The 27,916-nt window shown below is 40.2% G+C and overlaps 3 protein-coding genes across 21 annotated transcripts in view; 2 read left to right on the top strand and 1 right to left on the bottom strand.

The window, feature by feature from the left end:
• The window catches only part of PMS1 (PMS1 homolog 1, mismatch repair system component), a 206,473-nt gene extending 187,599 nt beyond the window's left edge, over nucleotides 1-18,874 (bottom strand). For 3 of the 12 annotated variants that reach the window (XR_007408808.1, XM_049106525.1, XM_049106526.1), the window contains exon 1: nucleotides 510-648. The gene's annotated coding sequence lies outside the window, so the exon portion shown is untranslated. Of the gene's footprint in view, nucleotides 1-276; nucleotides 394-509; nucleotides 788-18,733 lie in introns of those variants that run through there. The other 9 variants (XM_049106518.1, XM_049106522.1, XM_049106524.1 and 6 more) reach the window with 5 other exon arrangements.
• ORMDL1 (ORMDL sphingolipid biosynthesis regulator 1) lies at nucleotides 51-11,910 on the top strand. Of its 3 annotated transcripts, XR_004812468.2 has the most exons (5): nucleotides 51-207; nucleotides 1,943-2,123; nucleotides 6,218-6,369; nucleotides 8,209-8,334; nucleotides 10,364-10,584. XR_004812468.2 is itself a non-coding variant. In XM_025442183.3 (4 exons), exons 1-4 carry the CDS (start codon nucleotides 101-103, stop codon nucleotides 10,497-10,499), a joined length of 576 nt encoding a protein of 191 aa, XP_025297968.2. In that variant the 5' UTR covers nucleotides 52-100; the 3' UTR covers nucleotides 10,500-11,910. The 3 variants fall into 3 exon arrangements, 2 of the variants coding, with proteins under 2 accessions (XP_025297968.2, XP_025297970.1); XM_025442183.3 differs by lacking the exon at nucleotides 8,209-8,334 and having other exon boundaries at nucleotides 52-207; nucleotides 10,364-11,910; XM_025442185.3 differs by lacking the exons at nucleotides 51-207; nucleotides 8,209-8,334 and adding an exon at nucleotides 859-1,820 and having other exon boundaries at nucleotides 10,364-11,910.
• OSGEPL1 (O-sialoglycoprotein endopeptidase like 1) overlaps nucleotides 15,423-27,916 on the top strand; it is a 30,846-nt gene continuing 18,352 nt past the window's right edge. Inside the window, exons 1-7 of one of the 6 annotated variants that reach the window (XM_049106528.1) lie at nucleotides 15,423-17,655; nucleotides 19,602-19,838; nucleotides 24,045-24,432; nucleotides 25,237-25,441; nucleotides 25,518-25,666; nucleotides 26,681-26,811; nucleotides 26,918-26,989. In XM_049106528.1, the coding sequence (XP_048962485.1) occupies nucleotides 19,672-19,838; nucleotides 24,045-24,432; nucleotides 25,237-25,441; nucleotides 25,518-25,666; nucleotides 26,681-26,811; nucleotides 26,918-26,989 (1,112 nt within the window). In that variant the 5' untranslated portion in view covers nucleotides 15,423-17,655; nucleotides 19,602-19,671. Of the gene's footprint in view, nucleotides 17,656-18,818; nucleotides 18,955-19,150; nucleotides 19,839-24,044; nucleotides 24,433-25,236; nucleotides 25,442-25,517; nucleotides 25,667-25,854; nucleotides 26,056-26,680; nucleotides 26,813-26,917; nucleotides 26,990-27,916 lie in introns of those variants that run through there. The other 5 variants (XM_049106527.1, XM_049106529.1, XR_003134632.3 and 2 more) reach the window with 5 other exon arrangements.

Raw genomic sequence — 27,916 nt, 5'->3', positions numbered from 1 at the left:
CTGCGGCCGCCGTGAGGCCCCGCCCAGACCCCGCCCCCGGCGCGCGGCGCTTAGTCCCACCCCCCGCCGGGGAACGTGCGCTGCGCGCGGCCCGCAGCCAATGCCCGGGCGGCGCGCTGGGCCCGCCGCGCTTCCGCCCGCCGCTGGGTGGGCCTCGGGGGACGCCGCCGCCGCCGCGGGGCTGCTCCGGTGCCGGCCGGCCTCCGGGTGAGTGGGCCGGGCGCGCGTGGGGGCGGCTGGGGGAAGCGGCGGGCCCCGGGGGCCGCGGAGCCGCACCGCCTGGCCTCCAGCTGGGAGGGAAGAGTTGGAGCCTAGAAGCCGGGCAGCTTTCTCGGCAGCCGGCGAGGAGCCGGAGAAGCGTCGGGCCGCGGCATCTCCGGGCGAAGCCACGGCCTGGGCACACCGGCGTGACGCCGAGCGGCGTTCAGAGGCTTGCGCGTTGGCGTCAGCGGCCGTGACCGCCGGGCGCCGCGGCGCGCGTTCGATCCCGGGCGGCCTGGGGCACTCACCCCGGAAACACTTGTTGGACGCGGTTACGAGAAACTCTCTTAATGCCGCGTCTCCGGTCGAAGCGATGCGCGTATTTCCAGGGGAGACCGTTCGTGCGCGTCCCCCACGTGCCCTGGCTGCCCCCGGCCTCGCCGCCGGCTTCTCCGGGATGACCGGTGTTCCCCGGTCGCTGGCACTTTGTTCGAGGGCCTCTCACAACCGAGGAAAGGCCAGCATTGCGGCGGGAACGGATACCCGTTTTGGCGGTGGTGTCGTCTGAATCCCATAAACGGGAACACTTAGGGGGGAAAAAACCAGTTTTAGGGGAGTTGACGGGTTAAAGGAAGAAAGACTGTTTTAACCTTATCGTGTCACGAGATTGAGAGACAAACCGTATCCCTTGACCACGTAGATGTCCCTCCCATGTTCCCCCCAGGCTCGGTTATTTAAAAAGCAGTGATTTGAACCCAGCCACTGTTGGGAGACGTGACATTGGGTGGCAGAGGCTGGCCACTCACAGTTCACTGGCTGGGTCCACTTTGCCTTTTTTGACTTTGATTCAAGTATACTTAGCAAACATATTAATATCAGGTGTGCAATACGAGGATTCAGCAATTCCGTACATTTCTCCGAGCTCGTCAGGATAACAGTATTAATCCCCGTTATTGATTTCACCCATCCCCTCCACCAGCCTCCCCTCTGGCAACCACCACCAGTTTGTTCTCTGTATGTATGTAAGAGTGTATTTTCATCTTTTTCTTCGTTTCTTAAATTCCACACATTAGTGGAACCATATGGTATTTGTTTTTCTGATACAACTTAAAGTTCTGTCCAGGTCCATTCACTCTGTCGCAGATGACAAGATTTCATTCTTTTTTATGGCTAAGTAATATTCTGTTCCACATATGTATCCGCATACTCCCCCCCCCCCCCCCACACACACACCTTTATCCATTCATCTGTGGGTGGACACTTGGGTTGTTTCTCTATCTGGGCTGTTGTAAATAATGCTGCATCTTTGCTTTTTTTTAAAAAATATAGGTTAGAAAAAAATATATATATAGGTTAGTTTATTCTGTTAGTACGTTTAGCTCCTCAGCTTTCACTTTGGTTTCATGATAGAAGAAAATGTAGGTTTTCCCTTTGAGTGTGAGTTTTCCTGTCCCTGATTCATGAAAAACTTAACATGGTAGAACACAAGCTTTAAGAAAGGGATTTTAATTTATTTTTTCAATAAGAACCATAAAAATAAGTCTTGTCCATCTTACCATGAAGTCAGATGTTAAGGATTATTTATTACCTTCATCAGCATCTGCAAATAGCATATTTTGGTGAGTGTGTTCTATTTCAGAACAACTAGAGAATGATCCTAGTAACACTCACTTTGTCAGAATAAAGAGTGTTTAGGTTCCCAGTTCTATCATTGTTGTTTCACTTCCTTTCTTTCCTACAGAGCAAACATGAATGTTGGAGTTGCTCACAGCGAGGTGAATCCAAATACCCGTGTAATGAACAGCCGGGGTATGTGGCTGACATACGGGTTAGGAGTTGGCTTACTTCATATTGTCCTACTCAGTATTCCCTTCTTCAGTGTTCCAGTTGCTTGGACCTTAACGAATGTTATACATAATCTGGTAAGAATTTCATTTTATACTAAGCACTTACAAAGTTTAGTGCCTGTTAGGGACTCAGGGAGGAAGAAATAGAGAGTTACTGTTTAATGGGTACAGTTTAGGTTTGCAAGAGGAAAAGAGTTCTAGAAATGGATGGTGGTGACAGTTGTGTGACAATGTGAATGTACTTAAGACCACTGAACTGTACACCAAAAAATGATTAAAGTGGTGCATTTTATGTTACATATATTGAAACAATTTTTAAAAGGTTACAGCTTTATGTTATAAAGAAAAACATGTGACTTAGTTTAACAGTTTTATTATATAGATATAATTCATAGTCTATGTAATATAAAATTTGCTGACATAGTACAGTTCAGTGATTTTTAAATTATGTGACAATTTTGAAGACTTCTAATCTGGGAGATGATTTTTTTTTCTATTAATACTTCATATTTAAACATTGGGCCTTTTTTCCTAAGTAACACTTTTTTTTTCTTCCTTTTGGCTTTATGGAATCTAGAAAATAGTAGGTCATTGTAGCAAAAATTACAAGATACTAATTCAAGCTACTGTTATATATTGATTAACCAGAATGCTTCAGAAATAATTATGGGTTTTGATTAATAACCATCTTTGATTTCAATCCTTGTTTAAACAACTTCAGTCCTTTCTAAATTGTGTAAGTATGCTTTCCTTCTTCAGTATAGAAATTTTGAGCTTAATCATATCTTGTGTGATTGAGGATCTTATGGTGCCTTAGCTTTTTCATGTTGCCTGTGGTTCTTTTGTATTATAGGATAGCTCTACAAAGTATCAGAGGTTCAGTTGATTCTACTAACCATGTTATGCAGCCTTGAAAATTGTCTATTTAAAAAAAAAAAAAAAACCGTTGATAGTGACCTTTCTTAACAGTGTATGACAGCAGAACAAAGGGCGAGAAATCCATTAGTTGATTTTTTTTTTTAAATCTTTTTTAACTTTTTTTTTTTTTTAATTTTTATTTATTTATGATAGTCACAGAGAGAGAGAGAGGCAGAGACACAGGCAGAGGGAGAAGCAGGCTCCATGCACCGGGAGCCCGATGTGGGATTCGATCCCAGGTCTCCAGGATCGCGCCCTGGGCCAAAGGCAGGCGCCAAACCGCTGCGCTACCCAGGGATCCCCTATTAGTTGATTTTTAATTGAATTCAGATTAATTACATATTTGCTGAAAGATATCCAGAAAATGAAGAACTTGGAACAATAAGACAGGAAAGTGCAGGGGAAATAGGTTTTTTTCTTCTTTAATTAATACTATTTATTTCCTATCTTGTGAAGATTATTTGAATTTGGAGGAGGACAAGGATAATGTGGTGGTAAAAATATATGAATGTCCATTTAGTCCATTTTATGCAATGGACTTTGATAGGGCTATTTTTAAGTAGTAATTTCTCTGAAATATTTGACAAAAATTATATCCCTTTACTAGAATCTCCTTTGGCTTTCATGGGATCACTTTTTTTTTTTTCCTGATTTTTCCTTTTCTGTTTCTTGCACATTCTTCCTTTTGTTTTCCTCTCCTAGATGCTGCTGTCCCCAAGGCTCTTTTCTTCCATCTCTTTTTATGCTGTATGTTCTTAAAGATTACTTCATCTGTCCATATTTGCAGTTTCTATCTGTAGAATGATGATGCTCACATTAATATTGCCAGATTACCGTGCACCTTAAGCCAAGCAATTATAAATTGAACTCATTCCTGATCTGTCCCTTACCACTCAAAACCTGTTACTCTGACTTTGTTCCTGATCTAATCTAAAGGCACCACTGTCTGCCCAATATGTCACACCAGATAGCTGAATGTGAAAAGTGAAGCAATTCATATAATGAATTATCCAAACTGATACTGTTTTGAGAGTAAAAGGGAGCTTAAATAATAACTAAGGAAATAGGTGTAAATCAGGACCATTCATGCTATCTAGGATACATGGTCACTCTACTCTTAGATTAACTCCTTTTCCTCTGTATTCCATATCCATTTAGTCAAAGCCCTGCTTTGCTGTCTCTCAACTTGATCCCCACTGGCATTGCTATAATTTGTACCCTTATTTTTTTTCTCAGGTGGATTATTCCAGTAGATCAAATGGTTTCCTTGATGTTCCTCTACTGTTCTCCATTCCAACTTGGCATAGAATTATTTTCAAAGTGCATATATACTCAAATCATGCTCTAAGTTCTTCTTTGATTCTCTATTCTGTTCATAGTAAAATAACAAGTTCCTTACATGGCATATAAGACCAGTTGATAACAGTACAGAGGCAAGAAAAGGACTCAATCTTACCTCAACGTATCTCTAAACATGAGTATTGCTCTAACAATAATGAAAATTATCTTGCCCTCATCTTTTTGCTGTGGCTTAAGCTCTTTATCCACTATTTTATTTTATTTTATTTTATTTTATTTTATTTATTTATTTTTTTTTATCCACTCTTTTAATACTTTCCCCTCCATCCTCTCCTGCAGGCTGATTTCTCCTCATCCAGGAAAACTCAAATATCTCGTTTTCTAGGAGGCTATAGAACTCCCATGCTATATTCTTTTATCATGTATTTATCATAGTTTTATAATTGAGAATTTGTCTTTTTTATTTTCATGTCTCTGAAGATCTATATAAATGTTTGCTGGATTAGTCTGTATTGTTACATAATTTCCCTTCTCCAATGGCAGATGTATTAAATGTACTTTAGAGTCACCCTCTCCCCTTGCCCAGATGTTTTCAAGTTGGTTGAGATTTTGAAGCACAGTATATGGCCATGAGGAAAGCATAGGTAATTGACAACATGTTGGGAAGCAAACTTCTGACTTATTAGTCCACCACACTAAAAACTTAACTACCAGCCATTGATGTAGCAATTAACGTGACTCCAAACTTAAGTTCCTTTTGAAGATAGACAACATTAAACCAATTAAAAATGTGAAATACATACTAAACGCTTTTAAATGGGAGAAAACAGACCTAGTTGTTATCCCTGGTTAGAAAAAATACTGTCTTTGCCTTTCTGAACCATACAGTAGAAATCTGTAGTGATTGTTTTTATTCATTTTTACAGTGCTATACTTCACATTTAGAGGTATTAATATGGGCAGCCCCCGTGGCGCAGCGGTTTAGCGCCGCCTGCAGCCTGGGGTGTGATCCTGGAGACCTGGGATTGAGTCCCACGTCAGGCTCCCTGCATGGAGCCTGCTTCTCCCTCTGCCTGTGTCTCTGCCTCTCTCTCTTTCTCTGTGTCTCTATGAATAAATAAATAAAAAATCTTTAAAAAAATAGAGGTATTAATATTTCATGAAATTTTTAGGCTGGCTTTTAACATGAATGAGAATTTTCTTCAGTTTGCGCCAGTAAATATTAACAACCAACCATGAGCTACATATTTTTTCCCCAATTCTTTTGATTGGGGTATAAATCATCCATCACTAAATTTTATAGAAAACCTATTAAAAATAATGGGATAGAAGATATATGGTAGATAAGATTTTATTCTATTTAACTGAAAAGGATATCTGATACTCTGAATATTCTAAACACTAGAGATACATGTAGTTTGAAGGAAATAGTGAGAGGTGGTTTTTCTCTTTAATGATTCTAATACATGCGTGGATTAGAGTAGAAATTAACTTTTTTGGATCACACATACTCCTCAGAATTTAAAAGTATTCCATTTCTGTTTTATTGTCTCCTGTAAAGCCCATGTGAAAATGGTTTCCTTATGCTTACAGAATAAACATTCCTCAGCTTACTGTCATCTTGGCTTAATGTCTAATACTTGCTGTGTACCAACCCTTGTTCCTGAGGTATTCAGGCTAATGAGAGAACAAACGTGTAAACAATCCTAACAAAATATTGTGCTATAAATGAAAATATTTTCAATTAAATTCCATATAAGCACATAGGCTTCTACTAACCTTCAAGAATGAATTAGTTGACAAGGTAGCATCTCGGCTTTTGCCTCAGCAACAAAAAACCTTTCCCTCTTTATTGGTTGAATACTCTGATTGTACCTTTGATGGCAGTTTTTGCCCTACATTCTGGTTGCTTATGTTAATATTGAATATATGTCCCCTTGTTTGCTTTCCAGGGGATGTATGTATTTTTGCATGCAGTAAAAGGAACACCTTTTGAAACTCCTGACCAGGGTAAAGCAAGGCTTCTAACTCACTGGGAACAACTGGACTATGGAGTACAGTTTACATCTTCACGGAAGTTTTTCACAATTTCTCCAATAATTCTGTAAGTGATGGAAATCTTAGGTATGAAGAAGGTTGGATAAGAGGAAGCTGTCCTTTTATTATGTTGAATTTCAATTAGAAACAGTATTTGTTGAAACTTCTACCAATAAATAGCTACCTTAGAGCATAAAATACAGGCAAAATCTTTGACAGGCTGGTAATAAACCATGTTTTACTTCAGTCAATAATATATGGAGACAGTATAATGTGCCCATCAGTATATTTAAACATTGTAGGATATACAGGTCAAAATGTATTCTAGTTCATATTTTTGAGTTGCTTATAAGAAACTTCTACACATAATCTTATTTTGTCTTATGTTCAGATTAATCTCCCTAAACAAGGATTTGGATAATTTCAGATGAATTTCATTGACCCACACCTCACCCACCCCACTTTAGATGTTCAAACTCCTTGGGAGAGACTGCTGTATAGTTTATAAACAACAAAAGTTAGGTTTTCATTGTAGAACAGACCTGGGATGAATCCTGTGTTTATCACCCAGCTTGCTTGGTTTGCTCATAAATGAAATTCTAGCTAATAGTACATAGCTCAATATGATGTCATAAGAAATAAATTAGATAATATCTATCTTTAAAGCATCTAACCTTATATTACCTCCTATTATTTGATATTCAGGGCCCTCCACAAAATGGTTCCTACCTTTATGTGAATATTTTACTGCCACCCAACTCCCACTTGGTCTAGGTCTTCTAAGCAGCACTTCTTGATACTTATGTGTAGTCCTATTTTTATGCCTTTGTTCAAATCATTTCTCCCACCTGAAATACCTTCTCCTTTCTTAATTTATCCTTCTTTTACTCTTTTTTCAAGATTTAAGTCCTACTTCCTCAATGAGGTCTTTTCCTTAGCACCCAACCTTAAGTAATAATGCTCTGTTTTGAACATCATTAATATTATTACATATCTGTTATTTATGCCACTTTGTATTATCTCCGGTTTTGTAAATGGTTTGTTTCTGCAAAAAAATTTATAAGTACATAGATTGCTTTGAATTCCACACTCAGTATAGTTGCATACGTCTAGCAGATGTTTTATTTTTTTTTTAAATATTTTTTATTTATTTATGATAGTCACACAGAGAGAGAGAGAGAGAGAGAGAGAGAGAGGCGCAGAGGGAGAAGCAGGCTCCATGCACCAGGAGCCTGACGTGGGATTCGATCCCGGGTCTCCAGGATCGCGCCCTGGGCCAAAGGCAGGCGCCAAACCGCTGCGCCACCCAGGGATCCCTAGCAGATGTTTTAAATACATCTTATCAAACACTGTGTACCACGTAGCTTATATGTAGTAACACATCCATGATAAAATCAGTGCAGTCTGAAGTAACTGGAAAGAATTCTTGGAGGCATTAGGATTCCTTAAACTGGGACTTAAAGGAGGGCAGATTTTAGACAGATGTGCAGAGAAAGGGAGGCACATTCAAATGAAAAGAATAAATTGATAAAGTGGTAGGTTTCTTTTTTCTTATATTGATAGCACTTTGAGGAAATTTTTTAAATTTTTGTTTCAGCCCTATATAAAATTAACATCAAAAGCTAAATGATTTGTATGATCTAGCAAAGATAAATGCAGTAACAGTAATAATAGTTATTTAAACAGCCCTACATTTGGATTTTAGCTCTACTGCTTTGTAGCTGTGTGACTTTTGGCCATTTCTTTGAAAGCCTTGGTTTCCTCATCTATAAAATATTGAGGATTGCATTATAATTAATGTAAAAAACCTGACATCCTGAATTTTCAATAAGAGCTATCACAAAATAGTCAACTAAGATGTACCTGTGTACATCCGTATTTCTAAAAATATATTTTTGACCAACAGGTATGATTTCAAATTTCTGTGATTAAATTCCTTATATAACTGAAGAGACAGCATTAAAGTCATCTATATAGCATTGATACTTTTCAGAGTGCTTTCACATTTTTTTATTTGATCATCATTTGTCAGGTAGGTGGGGCATGCAATGTTATCCCAGATTTTTAGATAAAGAAACAGGCTCAAATGCATTACCTTGTTCAGGATCTTGCAGCTAGTTAGAGTCCATAGCCCAGATGAAACCCTAAACTTCTAGCTTCTAATACAGGTCTCTTTCCAGTATACTTTCTGGCAAATAAATGCTATTACACAATTCCTGCTTTGGTTTTGCATCCCCTTGGAGGGTTGTGTAGGTTTTTGTGTAAGAACCAAGTAATTTTCATATAATTTACACATACAGTTAATTTTCATTAAAAGAATAAAGGAGGACATATGCTACAGTGTGATGAGAGGCCATTCCAAAAAGATAAGACTATTTCCAACATATGAGGTTACAGATTAAGCCCATAATGATTATGGGAAATCAAATGAGCTTACTAAATGCAAGTGGTATCAGTGAAGGAAGTGTAAAAACAGTTGTCAAGGATATGAAACCTAGAAGAAAGGGTTTAGACTAAAGATTGAAGAATATGGTTTATTCTCAAGAAGTATTCTCTGAAAAAAAAAAAAAAAAAAAAAAAAAAAAAAAAAAAAGAAGTATTCTCTGGTTATAGTTGCAAAATTGGTGGAAAATTAAAGAATTTCTCTTTGGATGGTTCTGAAAATCCTGTATAGAGCTCTCTGTGATGTTTTTAGCCATACCTGAAAATAGCTGTTCTTTTCTAACCACAATACACAAGACGTTTTTCTCCCCTTCCTAGAACTTACTGACAGTACTTAGAGGAAGTACTGTACTAATTAGACAAATGCCTATATGCAGACTAACTTCTTAGTTATGATCCAGTGAAGTATGATGTTTTAGTCTTACATCCTATTGATATTAGGATACTCTCAGTGGCCAGATGATGTGTCCACACTCTGATGTACCCTTGGGTAAAACTAGACCTTCTGACTTGATTTATGGTCCTAGAGGTAGCCTAGGTTTGTTAAAACAAATTCTCAGATGTTGAATGTCTTTGAATGTGTACATACATTCAGTTACAGCAAGCAGCTAGAATTTTACCACAGTGTCTTTTTCCAGTTGAAGTGGTTATCGACTTGTTCAGCTACAGTATGGAAATGAGAATATCAAAAGGGCAATCAAGTATTTATTTTCTTTCAAAGATACTGAGTTGTACTAATGTACTAACACCCCATTTTTCACAGCTTTATAGCCGTAGCTTCTAACCTTTTAGTGGGTCACAAAACTCTTTGAGGATATGATAGATGTTTTGGACCTGGAACTTCTCTTCAGAAACATACACACAAATACAACTATACCTGAAATTTCAGAAAATGTCTGAACCCTAATTTGGAAGACCTCTGCTTTAAAGGTTGCTAAGTGCAAACATACTCCTATTTTTTTTTTTTTTTTTTTTTGAGATTTATTTATTTGAGAGAGAGTGCATGAGCCGGAGGGGCAGAGGAAGAGGGAGAGAGAATCCCAAGCTGACTCCATGCTATGAGATCATGACCTGGTCCAAGAGTTGGAGGCTCAACTGACTGCACCACCCAGGCGCCCCACAAGCACATTATTTTAAATGCATTCAACATAGTTGCAGAAATGCAAAATGTGCATATATGCCTCCACTACTATTTTTAAATCACAGTAAAAGGGACTGTAAGGAAAAGGAGGGGAACTGAGTGGGGAAAAAGTAGAGAGGGAGACAAACCATGAAAGACTCCTAACTCTGGGAAACAAACAAAGGGTTGCAAAGGGGAGGTGGGCCGGGGTTTGGGGTGACTGGGTGACGGCCACTGAGAAGGGCACTTGATGGGATGAACACTGGGTGTTATACTGTATGTTGGTAAATTGAACTTCAGTAAAAACAAATGAAAAAAAAATGTTTAATCCCAAATTAATTCAGGCCCCAAACTGTAAAACTGTTTTAGTGCTCGGAAGTGATTCTGCTTTTAGGTATTTATGTTTCAGTGACCTTTGTTTTACCTTTAAATTTTTTTTTTTTTTTTTTACAGATTTTACATGTTATATGTTTTATATTTTTAATTTTTATTTCTACAGATATTTTCTGGCAAGTTTCTATACGAAGTATGATCCAACTCACTTCATCCTAAACACAGCTTCCCTCCTGAGTGTGCTGATTCCTAAAATGCCACAGCTACATGGTGTTCGGATCTTTGGAATTAACAAGTATTGAAGTGTTTTGAAATGGAACAAAAAATTTTATAGCTACTCAGTTTTCTATAAGGAGTGGTTAGTAAACTGCACTGTTTCTGTGAAAATGTGAAATGAGAAGTATTTACATTGGAGGGCCAGTTGCTGGTTCTTCATAGGCTGTTTTGAAGTGCAGATATTTACTAGAAGATGCCTCTGTTTAATGCATGTGGTATCTTTCTGAAGAGAGGCTTTACAGGCAGGCTGGGCAGGCCCAGCTTATAAGTTAAATGGCTGTAAAGTGAGGGTATAGTAGATAAATCCAAGGAAATAAGAGATTTATAAGACACTAAGACCAGCTTAGGTTATAACGAGGGGGCATTATGTTAGGAAAAGAAAATTTCCAATCACTCAGTTTAAGCAGACATGCGTGTAAACCAGAATCATCTCTTTATAAGTTTATTGTAATTTTTATTACCATATGTATTCCTTTTGTGTCATATAAGAGGATATTTCCCTCTTGTTTTATACAGGCCAATCCCTACTTTATGATTGTACTTTTTTGCTTTTGCTGGTTCAACATTGTATTGATGGATGAGGTCATTTTACATTTATTTAATTACTGGGTTCATGAGGCCCTACCTTCATGACTGGTGATAGAAGACAGCCAGGCATCTTACAAATAGCCTCTGAGTCAGTCTTCTAATTTTGGAACAGAATGGGTTTTGCTGCCTTTCCAGACACAAGGCTGCTAAACCAATTAAGAAAATAATTTATTTCACAGTTAAGATATATGGTAATTTAAAGGTGTCTGTTTATTTGATTGTTCAGTCTAATTGTTAAAGTCTGCTGCTGTTTAGAAAAAGAAACATAAAATAGAGAACTATACGGCCAACCTGTGGTCTAACAGAAACTGCTTTTCTAGCAGTAATACCAAAGTAAATAATGGAGTCTTCTCTAGCAGATCTGCAGTATAAGAAAACATTGTCTTTTCTTAGACGCCCTGCTCTCAATACCCATATTTTGCCCATTAATGTTTTACCTTTCATTACATGGGTCTTAGTCTTGGTGTAGATTAACCCAAGTGGTAACTGTTTCCAAAGCAGCAACCATATTGAATTCCTGTAACTTAGAGAATCTTCCTATAGTTGACATTAATTGCCACAAATAACTATACTTTGAGAAGAAAACATGTCAAAAACAAAGTTCTGATATGGGATGAAACTGAAAAATCCAGTAGTATTTGTAAACCTGAGTGAAGAGAGTTACAGACCAACTGAAAAATCAATTTATTTCAATAAACTGACTTTCTAGGGGTATTGATCATTGTTTTGTATTTCCAAACTATTGAGTTTAGAAATCAGTTGTATAATAATGCTTTTATATGTTTGTCTTTTCCCTTGTATTTTTTAAACCAGTAATCTATACTTGAATAAAATTTTTCTTTCATGTAAGATTCTTGCAAATAATCTCCAAATTCACTCAGCAGTGTCATATTTATTTTTCAAGGCTTTTTTTTAAGCAACTGAATTTGTAAAATTAAGGTAGTTGAAAATATTCCTTTTCCCTTATATTAAAGGCTTAACATTTTTTGCACAGACTTCAGAGATGGCAGTTCTGTTAATACAGGCCTTTTTTCTCCACTTCCCACCCTTCAGTGTTTTAAAAATATTTATTCAATAGATGTTTGAGGGCTCACTCTGGTGTAGGTATGTTTTAGGTATTGTGGTTACAGTTCGTAAGCAAGACAAACCAAATCTTTTCCCATATAAGCTTACATTCAAATTGGAGAACAGGTTAAAAAAAATCAATCAAAACATATTATTTCATGTAGTGATAAATGTAGTGGAAAAAAAAATTAAGCACATAAAAGGCAGGGGAGCCTACCTTAGGTCTTCTAATGTTCCTAAGGTGATTTTTGGACTAGAAAGGAGTAATAATAAGGAGGATAAGGATGGTAACAAATGAGGTCAGAGAAATAGGTAAGAGTCAGATCATATATATAGGCCTCTGTTAGCCAAAGTAATAAGCAAATTTTCTTCTAAGCTAGACAAAGCCATTGGATAATTTTACATAGATGATTAAAGAGATCTGATTTTTTTTTTAAGGTTACTGGCTAATGTTGAGAATAAAGTGTAAAGGAATAGGAAGGAGGAAGAATAATTGGGAAACTACTATAGGCAAGAGGTAGCTAAGACTAGGGGAATAGCTGATGGAGTGGTTGGGAAGTGATCAAATTTGGGATATGCTTTTTTGTTCTTAACACCTAGGTGAACTTCCCAATTTTCACAAGTTTGTACAGTTTAATGTAAAAAAAAACTTTTTTAAAAATAAAATCTATAATGACTATTACTTCGAACAAAACTAATTGCTATGCTATAATGGCTCCTATTTTCAAGTCAGGAAACAATGGCAGTTTCTAAATGTACAGGAGCTCAGGAGTGCCACTAATTTTAGCATTCATTGGTGAATTTTCCCTGCAACCATTATGGAGTTCCATGGTGGTTTTCTTCCCTATTCCTACATTTATTGGAATTCTGTAAGGAAGATTTTTCCTTTTCCTTATATTCAATCATTTGTATTATTTTGGACTTACACATACCTTATTCTTTGGCTTACAATTCATTATTGTCGTCATTAGTCTTTCCAAGTGGTTCTCCAGATTTGGCCATTGGAAGTCAAAGTTCCCAGTGGCAATTTCCAAATTGGTTTCTGTATCTTTTTGATCTGCCTCCCCTTTTTTTCTTAAACATAGAACTATATTTTTTAGGTTTATGGCACTATGGTCTACTGAACTATAAAGATCATAAGGGGCATAACAAGATGTCCTTAACTAATACCTGTATGAATTAGCCTTATGGAGTTATATGATGCTAACAGTTGGAAAAGACCTTAGAGGCTATGTAATTTCAACTCCTTACCTTACCTTGAATTTTTATTAACCATCACACCTCCATTCAGTTCTGTGTTAGTGCTAATAAAGGAAGACTTATAAGGCTGCATTCTTGTAATGGAATTTATAACTTGTTTTACATTGAACCAAAATCTAATCCTCGTTCTATATAACTCTTCAACTGTTCAACTTTTAAACTGTTATCAATAGCACTGAATAACCATTACCAGAGTCTTCACCATTTTCCATACGCTATGGTTTCAAATCTCTCCTACTAATTCCACTCTGAGTTGCAGTTTATTGTTATACAGCACTAGAGCTGACTATAAGAGGTGATGTCACTACAATGGTACCACTTCCCTTGTTCTGGATCCTTCTTTTTTTTTTTTTTTTAATATAGCCTAATATCTTAGCTATTCTGGCAGCTACCTATCACTGATTCACCTTGCAATCACTAAAACCTCAACTCTTCAACATGTAGTGCCATTAAATGATGGCTTTCCCTCTATATACTTAATGGATTTATTAAACCAAGTTTAAGATTTCTTTTTCCTGTGGAACCTCATCTTGTTAGATTTTAGCCTATTGATACATCTCATCTAGCTCAAGTTGAAACTTATTGTCATGCAATGTATTTCTCCTATATTACATCTTTTATTAATACGTCACCAGTAAATATGACCCCAAAATGCTCTCATGCTAATCTTGAAAAAGACAAATGCAGCAACCCAGTGTATACCAACGTAGTTTTGTAATGCTTCCAACAGGACAGATATACAGAGTAATTTTCAAAACAATTACTATGGATATTACGTGTTGAGGTAGGAAATGTAAACAGGCTCAGTATTGGAAAGACAGGTCTAAAAATAATCTAAAAGGAAATTTGTAGTAGTAATGGGCAGGGAAGGAAGGCGGATAAGAGAATAGCAAAGATAAACTCTCCTTCATTTTGTCTAATGTCAAAAAGAACAGTTCTGAAATGCCTCAGGTTTTGAATTTACTCCCTAATTTCAGTTCCAGTTAAAAATGATTCAACGGGGGGGATCCCTGGGTGGCTCAGCAGTTTGGCACCTGCCTTTGGTCCAGGGTGTGGTCCTGGGATCTGGGATTGAGTCCCGCGTCGGGCTCCCGGCTTGGAGCCTGCTTCTTCCTCTGCCTGTGTCTCTGCCTCTCTCTCTCTATGCCTATCATGAATAAATAAATAAAATCTTTATTTAAAAAAAATGATTGAACAGGTAGTTTTATATGGGGTTTAAAATTTTTCATTTTGCTTCAAATGAACACATGAGAATTGTAAACTCATTTAGAATACTGAACGTCTTAGGTATGCAGTACATAGAAGGCTTCAACTGTATAGGGCCACATTTCTCTTAAGTGTTGGGTTCACAGAATTTGATAGTATTCTTGACACTTTCATAATCTGAAATCTTTTCATAATCAAAACAGTTTAGGAGAAATACATTTGGATTCTATGTTCAGCATTGTTAATTTATTACATTTTTTGACTCATTCAAGCCTTTGATAACTAATGATACGGAAATGACTTAACCTGTAGTACTAAAGTTCTATGTAATTCTAAGTTTAGCAGATAGGCCAAGTTTATCACTATGATTGTTCACTTTAACTGAAATAATTATATCGATAAAAATAAATTCTCAATTATAAGAACTATAGTAAAAAAAAACTGTATCAGGGGCAGCCCAGGTGGCTCAGCGGGTTAGCGCTGCCTTCAGCCAGGGGCGTGATCCTGGAGACCCGGGATCGAGTCCAAAGTCAGGTTCCCTGCATGGAGTCTGCTTCTCCCTCTGCCTGTGTCTCTGCCTCTCTCTCTGTGTCTCTCATGAACTCTTTTTAAAATATAAACTATGACAGGAGTTTTATAGTATGTAAAATTTCTGGCTTTCCAAATGTTATAAATTTCTTTTGACATTTTTTGAAAACTGTCCAGATTTTGCAAAAAAAAAAAAAAAAAAAAAAACTGTTGAGTGTATTATCAACAAGATAAGTATTCATTATTCATGTTATAATTTTTTAAATGGGAACAGAAAGGCCAGATGATATAACTAGCATTGCTGAGAAAATACCAATATATCACCTACTACAGAAAACCTGAAGCAGTGATTCTGTTTTGAAACCTTTGTTCCTCCTATGGATTATCAAGTCATATGTTTCTATCATGGTACTTAACAGTCATAGGGAGTATATGGGAGCAACAAAAAGATTCACCCCCTCCTTCCCCTGCCAAAAATACACATAGACCCCACGCACTTGAAAAATAAGATCATCTGGGTAAGGCAATTTCTCAAAAAATTAAACAATTACCATATGATCCAGCTATTCCAATTCTGGGTATATACCCAAAAGAAGTGAAAGCAGGGATTTGGAAAGGTATTTGTGCGACCTATGTTTATAGGAGCATTACTCATAATAGTTAGAAGGTGGAAACAACTCAAGTGTCCATTGACAGATGAATGGATAAACAACATATATACAAACAATAGACTATTATTCCACTTGAAAAGAAATTCTGACACATGCTACCACACTGGATGAACCTTGACGTTAATGCTATGTGAAATAACCCAGTCACAAAAGGACAAATAATTGTATTATCCCACTTATATGAGGTATCTAGAGTAGTCAGAGACCTAAGGGTGGTTTTCAGGCGCTAGCAGGAAGGGGAAATAGAGAATTAGTGTTTAATGGGTACCGTTTCAACTGGGGAAAATGAAAAAGGTTTGTAGATGGATGATAAAGATGTTTACGCAACAATGTGAATATACTTAATGCTATTGAACTGTACACCTAAAAATGGTTAAAATGATAAATTTTGTTGCATATATTTTACAACAGTAAAATAAATCCTTTGAAGGTAAATTTGTTAAATAAGCATAATGGCTCAGCAAGTAAAAAAAAAAAAAAAAGCAAAATATCTTCCAAGGATGAGACGTGACTGATTGTATTACCATTAATGAAACGATTTCTAAAGAGATACTTGTCAGCAAAAAAAACTCTTTAAAAAGGAGAAAGACAAACGACTATTTTTAGCACAATCCAACCCATGAAGAATGTAAGACAGGGGGGACTCAAAAGAAATGCATCAGGCCTGAAATATTAACCATTAAGAGCCCCAAACTCATTTCTATTGCTTCCATTCCATATTTGTCAAATTCTGATTATAATTTGGATCTGGCTTTCACTGTCATTTGCTCAATACAGAGAAGGTGAGGACAGTAAACTTAAGTAACCTACCTCCTTCATCATTACATTTTTTTTTTTAAATTAACACATCAGTCTATGGTCTTCACAAAGCAGTTTCTGAGCAGATTGAGTGTGTGACAGCACCCAAGTCCAGTCACTTCCAGATCTGACAAACCAATGTGAAGCCTAGGCTCTGGGTACTTCTGTGGCAAGGACACCACCCTCCCCAAGGGACTTCCCGCTCTGGGCGCACACTTTCCATAATGCTGCATTGTAATCACCTAGTGTTAGTCTCAGTTCCTTGAAGATAGAGAGTGGATCCTAACTTTTATCTCTAACAACTGATGAAGTTCGTAAAGAATCCAATCAATAGGGATCCCTGGGTGGCACAGCGGTTTAGCGCCTGCCTTTGGCCCAGGGCGCGACCCTGGAGACCCGGGATCGAATCCCACGTTGGGCTCCTGGTGCATGGAGCCTGCTTCTCCCTCTGCCTATGTCTCTGCCTCTCTCTCTCTCTCTGTGTGACTATCATAAATAAATAAATAAAATTTAAAAAAAAAGAATCCAATCAATATGTAATAAATGAAATAATAAATGAAAATAGAATCCAATTCAGTAAGATGTAATTAGGAAATGAGTGTTGCAAAGATTCTTCAACATATAATTTTCCTCTGAAACTTAAAAATGAAGAATCAGGCAATAGCACAGACAAAATGGGCATATTTTGATTCTGGATTCCAGGGGAAGGTACAGTAGTCAGGCCGTATTTCTCGGGGACCGTCCAGGAGTGGCACTCACACCGCGGACGTAAGTCTGTGAAGGCCCAGTCAGGCCTCTCCACCAACAGTAAAGGGCACGGAAACCATGGCTAGCCAACCCCGCGGTCCTGGTAGAGGCACCTATTCTTTCTGCTGCTCACGTGCCATCACCCTGAGGAAGAAGGAGCTCCTCCCTCCTGCGTCCTAGAGGTCAGGTTCCCGGTGAGCGGCGTTAGGGCCACAGCAGCGCCCGGATGGAGTCCGCCAGGAGTCCCGCGGCCCGTGATCCCTGAGGGCGTGGAGAGTCGCACCTGCCGCGCGAAATTCAAACTAGGAAAATGCCACAGGTGGGAGGTTTTGTTTTGTTTTGTTTTGTTTAATTCATGAGAAAGAGAGAGAGAGGCAGAGACACAAGCAGAGGAAGAAGCAGGCTCCATGCAGGGAGCCCGACACGGGACTCGGCCCCGGGGATCCCCCAGGAGGGAGGTTTTTATGGTCAGACTAGATTTCAGCAGTTAACAGAAAGGAACCTCTAATCATGCAGCCAGGATAACTACTTTTTCTTGACATTTGGGTCTTACTCTTTTTGTCTTCTGTGGGTCAGCCGCACGTCCTAGGGGAAAATAGGAGTTATTTTATCTTGTGGAAGTTGAGGAAACAAATTCCAAGAACTGTGTGGCCTGCAAATCCAGCTGTGTGGTCCAGCTGCTTCATCCGGGAGATGAGGGCAGCAGGCACCTGGTGGCGGGGAGCCACCGGGCGGGGCGGCACCGGGCGGGGGACACCTGGCGGGGAGGCACGGGGGGGGGGGGGTGCCCGGCGGGGAGGCACCTGGCGGGGAGGGGCACCTGGCGGGAAGGCACGGGGGGGGGGGTGCCCTGGCGGGGGGGCACCTGGCGGGGGGGGGCACCTGGCGGGGAGGCACGGGGGGGGTGCCCGGCGGGGAGGCACCTGGCGGGGGACACCTGGCGGGGAGGCACGGCGGGGGGTGCCCGGCGGGGAGGCACCTGGCGGGGAGGCACGGGGGGGGGGGGCGGTCGGCACCTGGCGGGAGACACCTGGCGGGCACAGCACAGCTGTCCCCCGAGGTCGCGGTTCCGCCCGTCATGTGTCCCGCCCGGGACCCCCAAGACCTCGGCGGTCCCGAGCACAGGCGCGTGTCCCCGGGCGGCCCCGTGACTCCCCGCACCAAGCGCCCGACGGCGTCCGGCAGCACACGGGGGCCTCCTGGCTGGGTCGGCTCGCCGGGGCCGAGGCCCAGCGGGCGAGGAGCGCCTCTGGGGTAAATGTGTCCACGCCCGGGGCGGCAAGGTCACGGCAGTAAACGCGAACCCCAAAGGCCCACAACCGACCCAAGCGCTGAAGGGGGCCCGGAGCGCGTGCGCGTGCTCGGCGCGGCCACGACGGGCGGCGGCGTCTACTCACTGCGGGCGGACGGCGCAGCCGCGGCGCCTCCTCAACCCCAGACCAGCGGGCGACACACGTCACCCCAGCGGCGGCGCTTCCGGTCCCGCGGCGCTTCCGGTCCCGCGGCCTCCACGCCGGCCCTGCGGTCGTCAGCTGCTTCGGCCACGGCTCCTCAGAGACGGAAGGGCGGGCGATCCGCACCAGCCTTCCCTCACAGCGGCTCCCAGTTCCGGCCGAAGGCAAACCCAAATTCTCCCGTAACGTAGCGAAGTGCTTAGAACCTAGTGCGGGGGCGTCGGGCGACTCCGCCGCGTGACCTTGCAGCGACCCGGCCGGGCCGCTCCGGCCTAGCCTGAGGGGACGCCTGAGCGCAGGCTCGCGCCCCGGGCAGCTCAGGGCCGAGCCCCGCAGCGGCGCCCTGAGGGCCCGGCCGCGCCGAGACGCCGGTGACGTCACTTCCGGGCCGGGCCGGAAGCTGCGGGAGCTGTGGCGCCCCTTGGGCGCTCGATCGTCGGCCTGCGCGCTTCGCCCCTCGGGGGCGGCCCGGCGCGCCCTGGGCTGGTGGAACGCTCCCCGCAGCCGTCGTCTGCCGGCCTGTCGCTCGTCGCTCGCGTCCCGGGGCGCGTGGCCGCCGCGAAGCAGTGGGAACTGCAGATGGGCCCACTTTGCCGTTAGAGAGGAGACTTGGCGACCGTCCGGAGGGCCTCGCACCGGGACGGGGGCGCCGGGACTGTGCACGTTTAACAGTTTTTGCTGACTTCTGTACAGTCTTATAATCCTACAAAACTATTGTATTGAAAAATCAGGTTCTCAGTATCGGGTTTAATTGGATGCGTTGGTGGTCAGCGTCAGTTCCGGACAGTTTGTTTCTTCGTTTCTTTTCCAGGAATCGTCTGTAGAGTCGGTATGCTAACGTTGCAGCAGCGGCAGCTCTTCCTAAGCCGTCAAGAAGCAGGATGTGTGAGTTTTTAAGAAGTTTTGGCTTTGATCCTGGAAAACTGTTTCTTCATAAACTAATCCTGGGGATTGAGACCAGTTGTGATGATACCGCGGCTGCGGTGGTGGATGAAAGTGGAAAGGTTTGGGGAGAAGCCATACATTCCCAGACTGAAGTCCACTTAAAGTAAGTAGACGTTACCTGGGTAGTTCCCATTTTTTTGGCGGAAAAGGAAAATGAAATGATTCTTCTCTATTTGTCATATGTAAGCGCAGTTTCAGGAGCAGAGTTCTTTTGCGGAAAGGCTTCTAGTCGCTGCTGTAGAAGACCTCAAACCCTTAGATGTGGCTTTTTCTTTTTCTTTTTTTTTTTTTAAGATTTTGTTTATTCATGAAAGACACAGAGAGTCAGAGACACAGTCAGAGGGAGAAGCAGGCTCCATGCAGGGAGCCCGACGTGGGACTCCATCCTGGGTGTCCAGGGTCATGCCCTGGGCTAAAGGCAGGTGGTCAACCACTGAGCCACCCGGGTGTCTTCTAAGTCTACACAGCGAGGTCCCAGCCCTTGCTGAGCCCCCTGCTGTAACAGCGAAGCTCATTCCCAGCTCCACAATTTAGGCATCATTTCCCTTCAATAGTGCTTTTCCTGCTTCTGTCCACCTGTAGGTTTCATGGTCCCAACTAAAGTAAGGGGAGAGCATCACCCTATCTCTAGACTGTGTCAGTCACAGGAAAAAAAAAAAAAAAATCCTATTCACATTTATACATAGAACTCATGTTGGCACTCAAATAAGTAACGAAATACGATTGTGTTAAAGCAGAGGCCGGTGCAGGGTTTGTGAAGTCCTCTGTTTGCAGAGGACTCTAGTCAGGCTACACCGATAAGTGGGCTGGACCCGAAGTGGAAAATACCCGGAGGAGGCGACTGCTCAGCTGCAGCCAGTTGTGGCCATGCAGAAATGCCCGCCCTGTGCCACGTGATCATCAGTGTTCCCGAGAGAAAATGGAAATCTAGAATATAACTAATAGCTCTAGATTTTAAGATTCGTTGCTGATTCAAAGTGTGTTAAAATGCTGTGCAGATCAAATAAGTCTTTGAGCCATCAATTTATAACATGTGACTAGTGGAAAAGGTCAGTATTTTGAGATCACAGACCTGTATTTGAGTTAGGGATTAGGCACCCGGTGGTGACTCTGATGCTAGGCGAGTTCCTTGTCCTCTGTTTTCACATGTGTACAGTGGGAAAGATAATACCTGCCTGATAGGGTCGTGGAGACGGAATAGAAACAATACAGGATATTGCAGTTAGGAGGAGTGTATGTGGAGAGACAGAGCGGGCCTCTAGCAGTTGCATGCCGTGTGAAAGGGTGAAGTACTAGGAGAGTCTTTGCCTTCAGGAGTTTGGCCCAATGATAGGCAGAGCTACATGGGAACGCGGAGCATGCAGTACAAGGCAGCGTAAAGTAAGCACATAACAAGCGGTGCGAACAGTAACTGTTCTACCACAGTTCTTTCCGGGTTTCTTTTTTTTTTTTTTTTTTTTCTTTCCGGGTTTCTGAGTGTCCTGTACCTTTGAACATAAAAATGTTAACTGTGTAGAAAGGCCCTCCCTGACCACTTTATCTAAATTCGACATTCCCACCATGTTTGTTCTGTATCACCACACCCTGCTTATTTTCATCTCATCTTTTTGATGATTTTTACATTTGTTTACTTATGTACAGTCTGTACCCCAATAGACTCCAAACTCCATGGTGATGGGCTGTATCTTTATTAATCCCTACAGTGTGCCTGATAGCCAGCATAGCATGTGCTACATTGCAGGTGTAAGTAGGCCTTCAGTGAATGAGACAAAAAAAAATACTGTAGCATGAGTAGACATCATAGCAAAGGCAAAGAGGAGAGAAAATACAGGTAGACATTCAGTTTAGTTAGTGCCTAGGTCACCTGAGAGGAGTACACAGGCAAGTAAACTGTATGGTACCATCTACACAGCTCATCTCAGCATTTACTGAATACCTTCAGTTGCCAAGCAGCAGTTGAAGCACCGAGGTACAAATATGTCTAAGATGTATGATCCTTGTCTCTGAGCAGCTTACCCTGTAAAGTGGCTTAGAGTGTAGGTCCACATTCTGGGTCAACATGAGACCTTGTACAGTTTTCTGCGCCTCGGTTTCCTTATATATGAAACTGGGATAGTAATGACAACTAATGTACAATATTGTGAGGATTAAATGTGAATTCTTCCAAGATGTGTAGTGCAGTTCTTGACAAGTAGCAAGAGCTAGAAAACTATTATTGGTAACAGTAGTACTTCTTTACTGATATAAATGTGTGAAGAAGGCAGATTGGTGAACACGTCTTTGTAAAACAGCATGAAATGCATTAATGGAGGACGGGGTGGGGGGTGGGGTGGGGCTTTCTTCCAAGCCAGAAACCTGAAGGACAGTCTTTTAACTTCCTTCTCAATACTCTATGTCAAATCAGTCATCTAGTCAGAGTAACCTCCCAAATATTTCTTCAAACATTCCTCTCCTTTTCCCCTTATTTATTTATTAAAGATTTTATTTATTTATTCATGAGAGACACAGAGAGAGAGAGGCAGAGACACAGGCAGACGGAGAAACAGGTTCCATGCAGGGAGCCCGACGTGGGACTGGATCCCGGGCCTCCAGGATCAGGCCCTGGGCTGAAGGTGGGGCGCTAAAGTGCTAAGGCACCCGGGCTGCCCCAGTTCAAGCCCTTATCAGTTCAACCCCTTCTCTGGACTCTTGGCTTCTACCTTCAGGCCAGATGGTTTCCCTGCCTTTTTTTAGCTTTGGCCTCTCAAATCACCTACTCTCCATATTGTGTACAAATTAATTCTTCTGAGAATAAAGCCATGGTCTTACTCATCTCTTTTGTCTCTGGTGCATAGCTAGCATAATCCTTTGAAGATAAAATACATACAGGAGGTACAGATAGGAAGGAAGGTGGGCAAATGGGGAGAAGGAAGAATTAGTGGGAGGAAAGGATTTGGACTTAAATGTCAAGATAGTGCTTTTGAGTAAGCAAGTTATGGGGTCAGCTTTACGTTGTGCTTTACTTTCTGGCAACACAATGTAGAATGGACTCCAGGGATCAGAAAATCTATCTAGGGAATTGCGGTTAGAAGGCTTTGAATAGACTTGAGATGATGAGAGCCTTCTGAATTTGATGGCAGCAGTGGGAATGGTGATACATTTATTTGTGGAAAGTGAGATAAAGGAGATGAAGATGAAGCTGGAAATCCAAGTGATTAGAAAGTTTAATGCCATTAGCAGAGTTGAACAATAGAAGAGAAAACTTACGTAGTTCTTTTAAAGAACTAAAGAAAATAGTATTACTATATGAATGTGTTGAATAAGATTGTTTTATGGTTTCCCTCTTTGGCTGATACAATACATAACTATTAAATAAGTTCTAGTTGAATGCTCCTACTGAGGGTTTTCATTTCTGTGTATAAAACTTGCAGCATCAAATATTTGAAGATTTTTTTGAGATTAGAGGTGCATCTTACAGACTATATTTTATTGCTCTGCTTCTCTGATTGTAAGTCAGTCACATGCTGGCAAATTTTTTGCTAGCAACTTTGCCTCCTACTTCTTCACTCTCAACATTTGGAGCGGTCATTCACTGCTTATCCTACATGGACCCCAAATCAAAATGATCAACCTAAGCAGTAACCCAAACTGTATTTCAGGATTGTAAGCTGTCTGCTGTCCTGCTGTGACCTCAAGTGCAGTGTGTTTAAAAATAAACTCATCTTCTTCACAAAACTGACTTTATGTTTGTCTCTGTTAGTATTTCTTTTCTCCCAGTCATTCCAGCTCAATACTGAATGGTCTTGGATGCCTTGGTCCCCCTCCCTCATACAGCCAGTCCATTATAACAGTTTTCAGGGCTCTCTGTCCCTTTCTTTCACATCCCATGGTCACGCAGTTTATGATGTAAACGAATACTCTTACAATAACTTCTTTAAAAAATCTCCCTGTCTCCAGACAGATTAATTTTTCTAAAATCCAATTTTATCCTGTCCTTGTTCAAGACATCCTCTATAGAATGCTTCTTAAGATTATTTTGGTGATTTAATTCATCAACAAATCCATAGGAATTTGTTGTGTATAATTTTGAAACGTCAGACATTATTAATCACTGCATACTAAGTTCTTAATAGTGAGCTACATTATAAGGCATACATATTTGAATATACTTGACTAACATTTTTACCTATATAATTAATTTGAAAACATGCCTTCAGCCCTGATATAAAACTTTTCTTACTCTATTTTCACAATCCTAAAATTATAAAAAGCTTTAATTATAAAAAGTTTATAAAAGGTTTTAATTATAAAGTTTTTTTATTTCTTCCAGAACAGGTGGGATTGTTCCTCCAGTAGCTCAGCAGCTTCACAGAGAAAATATCCAACGAATAGTGAAAGAAGCTCTGTCTACCAGTAAAATCTCTCCAAGTGAACTCTCAGCAATTGCAACTACTGTAAAACCAGGACTTGCGTTAAGCTTGGGAGTAGGTTTATCATTTAGCTTACGACTAGTAGACCAGTTAAAAATACCCTTCATTCCCATTCATCATATGGAGGCTCATGCACTTACTATTAGGTTGTTAAATAAAGTAGAATTTCCCTTTTTAGTTCTTTTGATTTCTGGAGGCCATTGTCTATTGGCATTAGTTAGAGGAGTTTCAGATTTTCTGCTTCTGGGAAAGTCTTTGGACATAGCACCAGGTGACATGCTTGACAAGGTAATTATTTAAGAATTAATTTCTCCATTCTTTTCTGTTAAGGTACCTTTTTCAATTAAATAGTAATAGATATACTGCTACCGTTTATCCAAATATTTCTGATTAATATATTAGACTGAAAAATTTATGCACAGTAAGAAAAACAGAAAAAGTAGTACATAGTTTTATAAGAGATTTCTTACCCATTATGAATAAAATGGTAAGAGGTTTTCATCAGTACATAAAGGCTCAGATGTTTGCAGTTATGTTTTTAATCAAAAATATATGAAAGAAATTGCCATGTAAAGCACTATAAAAATGTGAAATAAGAGGGTATATAAAGATAATGTAAAGACTGTAAAGCTGCACAAAGTTTTATGATTAAACATCACAATTGCTGACCACACTAACAAGCAGGTTTCTTTTTCCTTTGTTTATGAATCCTTGAGGCTACTGCTATATGCAGAAATCCTACTGCCAACAGCTGAAATAATTAGAAGAAATTGACAGGTTCTAATTTTTGAAGTTTATCATTAAGCAGTCGTTGTGAACTTCAAACTTTTCATTCCCGATAGAAGAGCAGAAGTGATAGGGAAGCAGTGATTGGCCACTATTGATCAGGCTGTCAGAAGGAGCGAGAGAGAATCTGTCCTTACTACCAGCTGTAGTCCAAATTTTAAAAGCATCCCATGTCTTATTACTCATCCAGATTTGTTCTGTTTTTTTTGTTTTGTTTTTTGTTTTTTAGTAAATTTAATTTCCTTTGCACCTTGGTTTCAGAATTGCAATTTTATGACTCATTACAAAAACTTTTGTTTTTGATAGGTAGCAAGAAGATTGTCTTTGATAAAACATCCAGAGTGCTCCACCATGAGTGGTGGGAAGGCTATAGAACATTTGGCCAAACAAGGAAATAAACTGCATTTTGATATCAAACCTCCCATGCAACGAGCTAAAAATTGTGATTTTTCTTTTACTGGACTTCAGCATGTTACTGATAGGATAATAACACAAAAGGAAAAAGAGGAAGGTATTTTTCTAATTAATAGAGTTGATAAAATACATAATGCTGGATTGTGCCTAAAAATACCTGCTCGTTTCTGCAGGGATCCAGAAGGGACAAATCCTGTCTTCAGCTGCACACATTGCTGCTGCAGTACAGCACACAACAGCGTGCCACATTGCAAAAAGAACACATCGTGCCATTCTGTTTTGTAAGCAGAGAGACTTGTTACCTCAAAGTAACGCAGTACTGGTAAGCTTAGTCAGTACTGGTAAGCTTAGTCGTCTCCTAACAATAGAGTTAACACTTTACAGTATGTAACTTTTCTTCTAGGAGCTTAATTGAGCTTAATTTCTAGGATGAAAATAACTTTATATCATATGCTAGCCCTAAAGTATGAAATTTTACAGAATAAAGACTAATAACCAATTCTTAAATAGGTGTGGCAGCTTTATGGGACATCTGTACAGGCTTTGTGGCAAAAACCTCCAAGACTTCATCTTCTCATTGAATTTGAAAGTGGATTTACAAGAAGAAATGAAATGCAGTAACTGCTATCGTTATATTTAGAAAAATAAGCTAGCTTCCTTTGAATGTATGTTCTTTTGATGAAATCCCTTTAAATCTGCATAAAAGCCATGGTAAACTTCCTGTTTATCTTAAAATTCATCCTTTTGAAAATTATGAGAGAATATTTAAATGATTCACAAAATGGAATATTACGTGAATATCAAAGGCAATTGCTTAAGAATAATGTAAAATGAGAAAAATGTTTATAAGTAAAAATAGGGTCTGAAATATTGTACTTTTATTATAATTAGAAAAAAAGAAGAAAATGTACAAAAATGAAAGTGGTCAGGGGTCCCTGGGTGGTACAGTCGGTTAGATGTCTTACCCTTGGTTTCAGCTCAGGTCACAATCTCAGGGTCATGAGATCCACCCCTGATTAGGCTCCATGCTCAGTATGGAGTCTAAGTTTCTCTCTCCCTCTGTCCCTCCCTGCCCCCCTCTAAATAAATAAATCAATAAATCAATCATCATATGCTGATATTGAAATTGTTGATTTTCTTTTCCTCCAAATTGTTATTTTATATATATATATATATATATATATATATATATATATCTCAATCACTTGCTTATCCACCTATCAAAATGTGATGTTTTCTTACTGTATAATGCTGGTATTTTCCCCAGGTGTAGCTAACAGTTTGGTTCATATCCATATATAATATTTGGTACTTTTGGTCTTTTCAATTCCTTCAGGTTGCATCTGGAGGTGTTGCAAGTAACTTCTATATCCGGAAAGCTCTGGAAATTGTAACAAACGCAACACAGTGCACTTTGTTGTGTCCTCCTCCTAGACTGTGCACTGACAATGGCATTATGATTGCATGGTGAGCCATAGGATATATATGCTTCACTCATCATTTGCCATTTCATCATGCTAAGTCTTCTTTTAACTCTTGGTCTATTTATTTTATTTTAATGATTCTTATTTAGGAATGGTATTGAAAGATTGCGTGCTGGTGTGGGCGTTTTATACAACACAGAAGGTATCCGCTATGAACCCAAGTACGTAGTATCTTTTATAATCTCTGTACAAGTTGGAGTAGGAGATTCACAGCCTAAATTTTGCTTTTATATATATAAGGTTTTCATTGACTTGAAGAAAGATCACATTGATTTCTTTCATGAAATTTCTTCTTCTAAGAAATAGCTCTCCTGCAGTATCAAATTATAGACATTTTGACAAATCATAGTTTAGAAATAGGTGGCGGGTAGGGGTGATGAATTCCCGCATTTAGTAGCAGAATAGAAACCATGTCCATGGCCTGGACTTTTGCAATGTCAAGCAATCTCAGGACTAGCTGGCATGTTGGGGAGTGTCAGGGAAGAGGTGTACAAAGCAGTCAGGTGTGAGACTGCTTTGTGAGTATGCTTCTCCACAGGCAGCTGAAAGAGGGCCAAAAGATACCTGTTTTCTGAAAGCCTTATTTCCTCTCAGATCAGAGTTCGAAAGAATAGCACAGTGTTTCAATTTGTTATCAATTTCTGGTCTAGGTTAGTTCTGGAATAGTAAAATAGTAAAGGATGATTATGTTTCATAATCTGCCGTAATTCTGTTTTCAATATGATTTTATTTGATGTTTTAAAATTTTTCAGCATTTTAATCCATAACTATAGCTACATGAACCATAGACTATTAAGACTTCTCAAACACAGGGACGCCTGGGTGGCTCAGCAGTTGAGCATCTGCTGTTGGCTCAGACCGTGATCCCGGGGTCCTGGGGTAAAGTCCCACATCAGGCTCCCTGCATGGAGCCTGCTTCACCCTCTGCCTGTGTCTCTGCCTCTCTGTGTGTCTCTCATGAATAAATGAATAAATCTTAAAAAAAAAAAAAAAACACAACTTACCGTAAACAGAATTTAGTTAGTATTGGCAGAATGAATCTCCTATATTGATGGCCTAGCCTCAGGTTAAATATATTGTCTGATCTG

This window comes from Canis lupus, chromosome 37, assembly GCF_003254725.2.
Source record: "Canis lupus dingo isolate Sandy chromosome 37, ASM325472v2, whole genome shotgun sequence".
NCBI lineage: Eukaryota > Metazoa > Chordata > Mammalia > Carnivora > Canidae > Canis > Canis lupus.
This window is presented reverse-complemented; position numbering and strand designations above follow the sequence as displayed.

Bases quoted from the DNA above. Each gene is read 5' to 3' on its own strand.
- ORMDL1 (XM_025442183.3), top strand. From the start codon at position 101: ATGCCCGGGCGGCGCGCTGGGCCCGCCGCGCTTCCGCCCGCCGCTGGG. The intron at 208-1,942 runs GTGAGTGGGCCG...TCTTTCCTACAG, and splicing joins CGGTGCCGGCCGGCCTCCGG to AGCAAACATGAATGTTGGAG. The intron at 2,124-6,217 runs GTAAGAATTTCA...TTTGCTTTCCAG, and splicing joins CGAATGTTATACATAATCTG to GGGATGTATGTATTTTTGCA.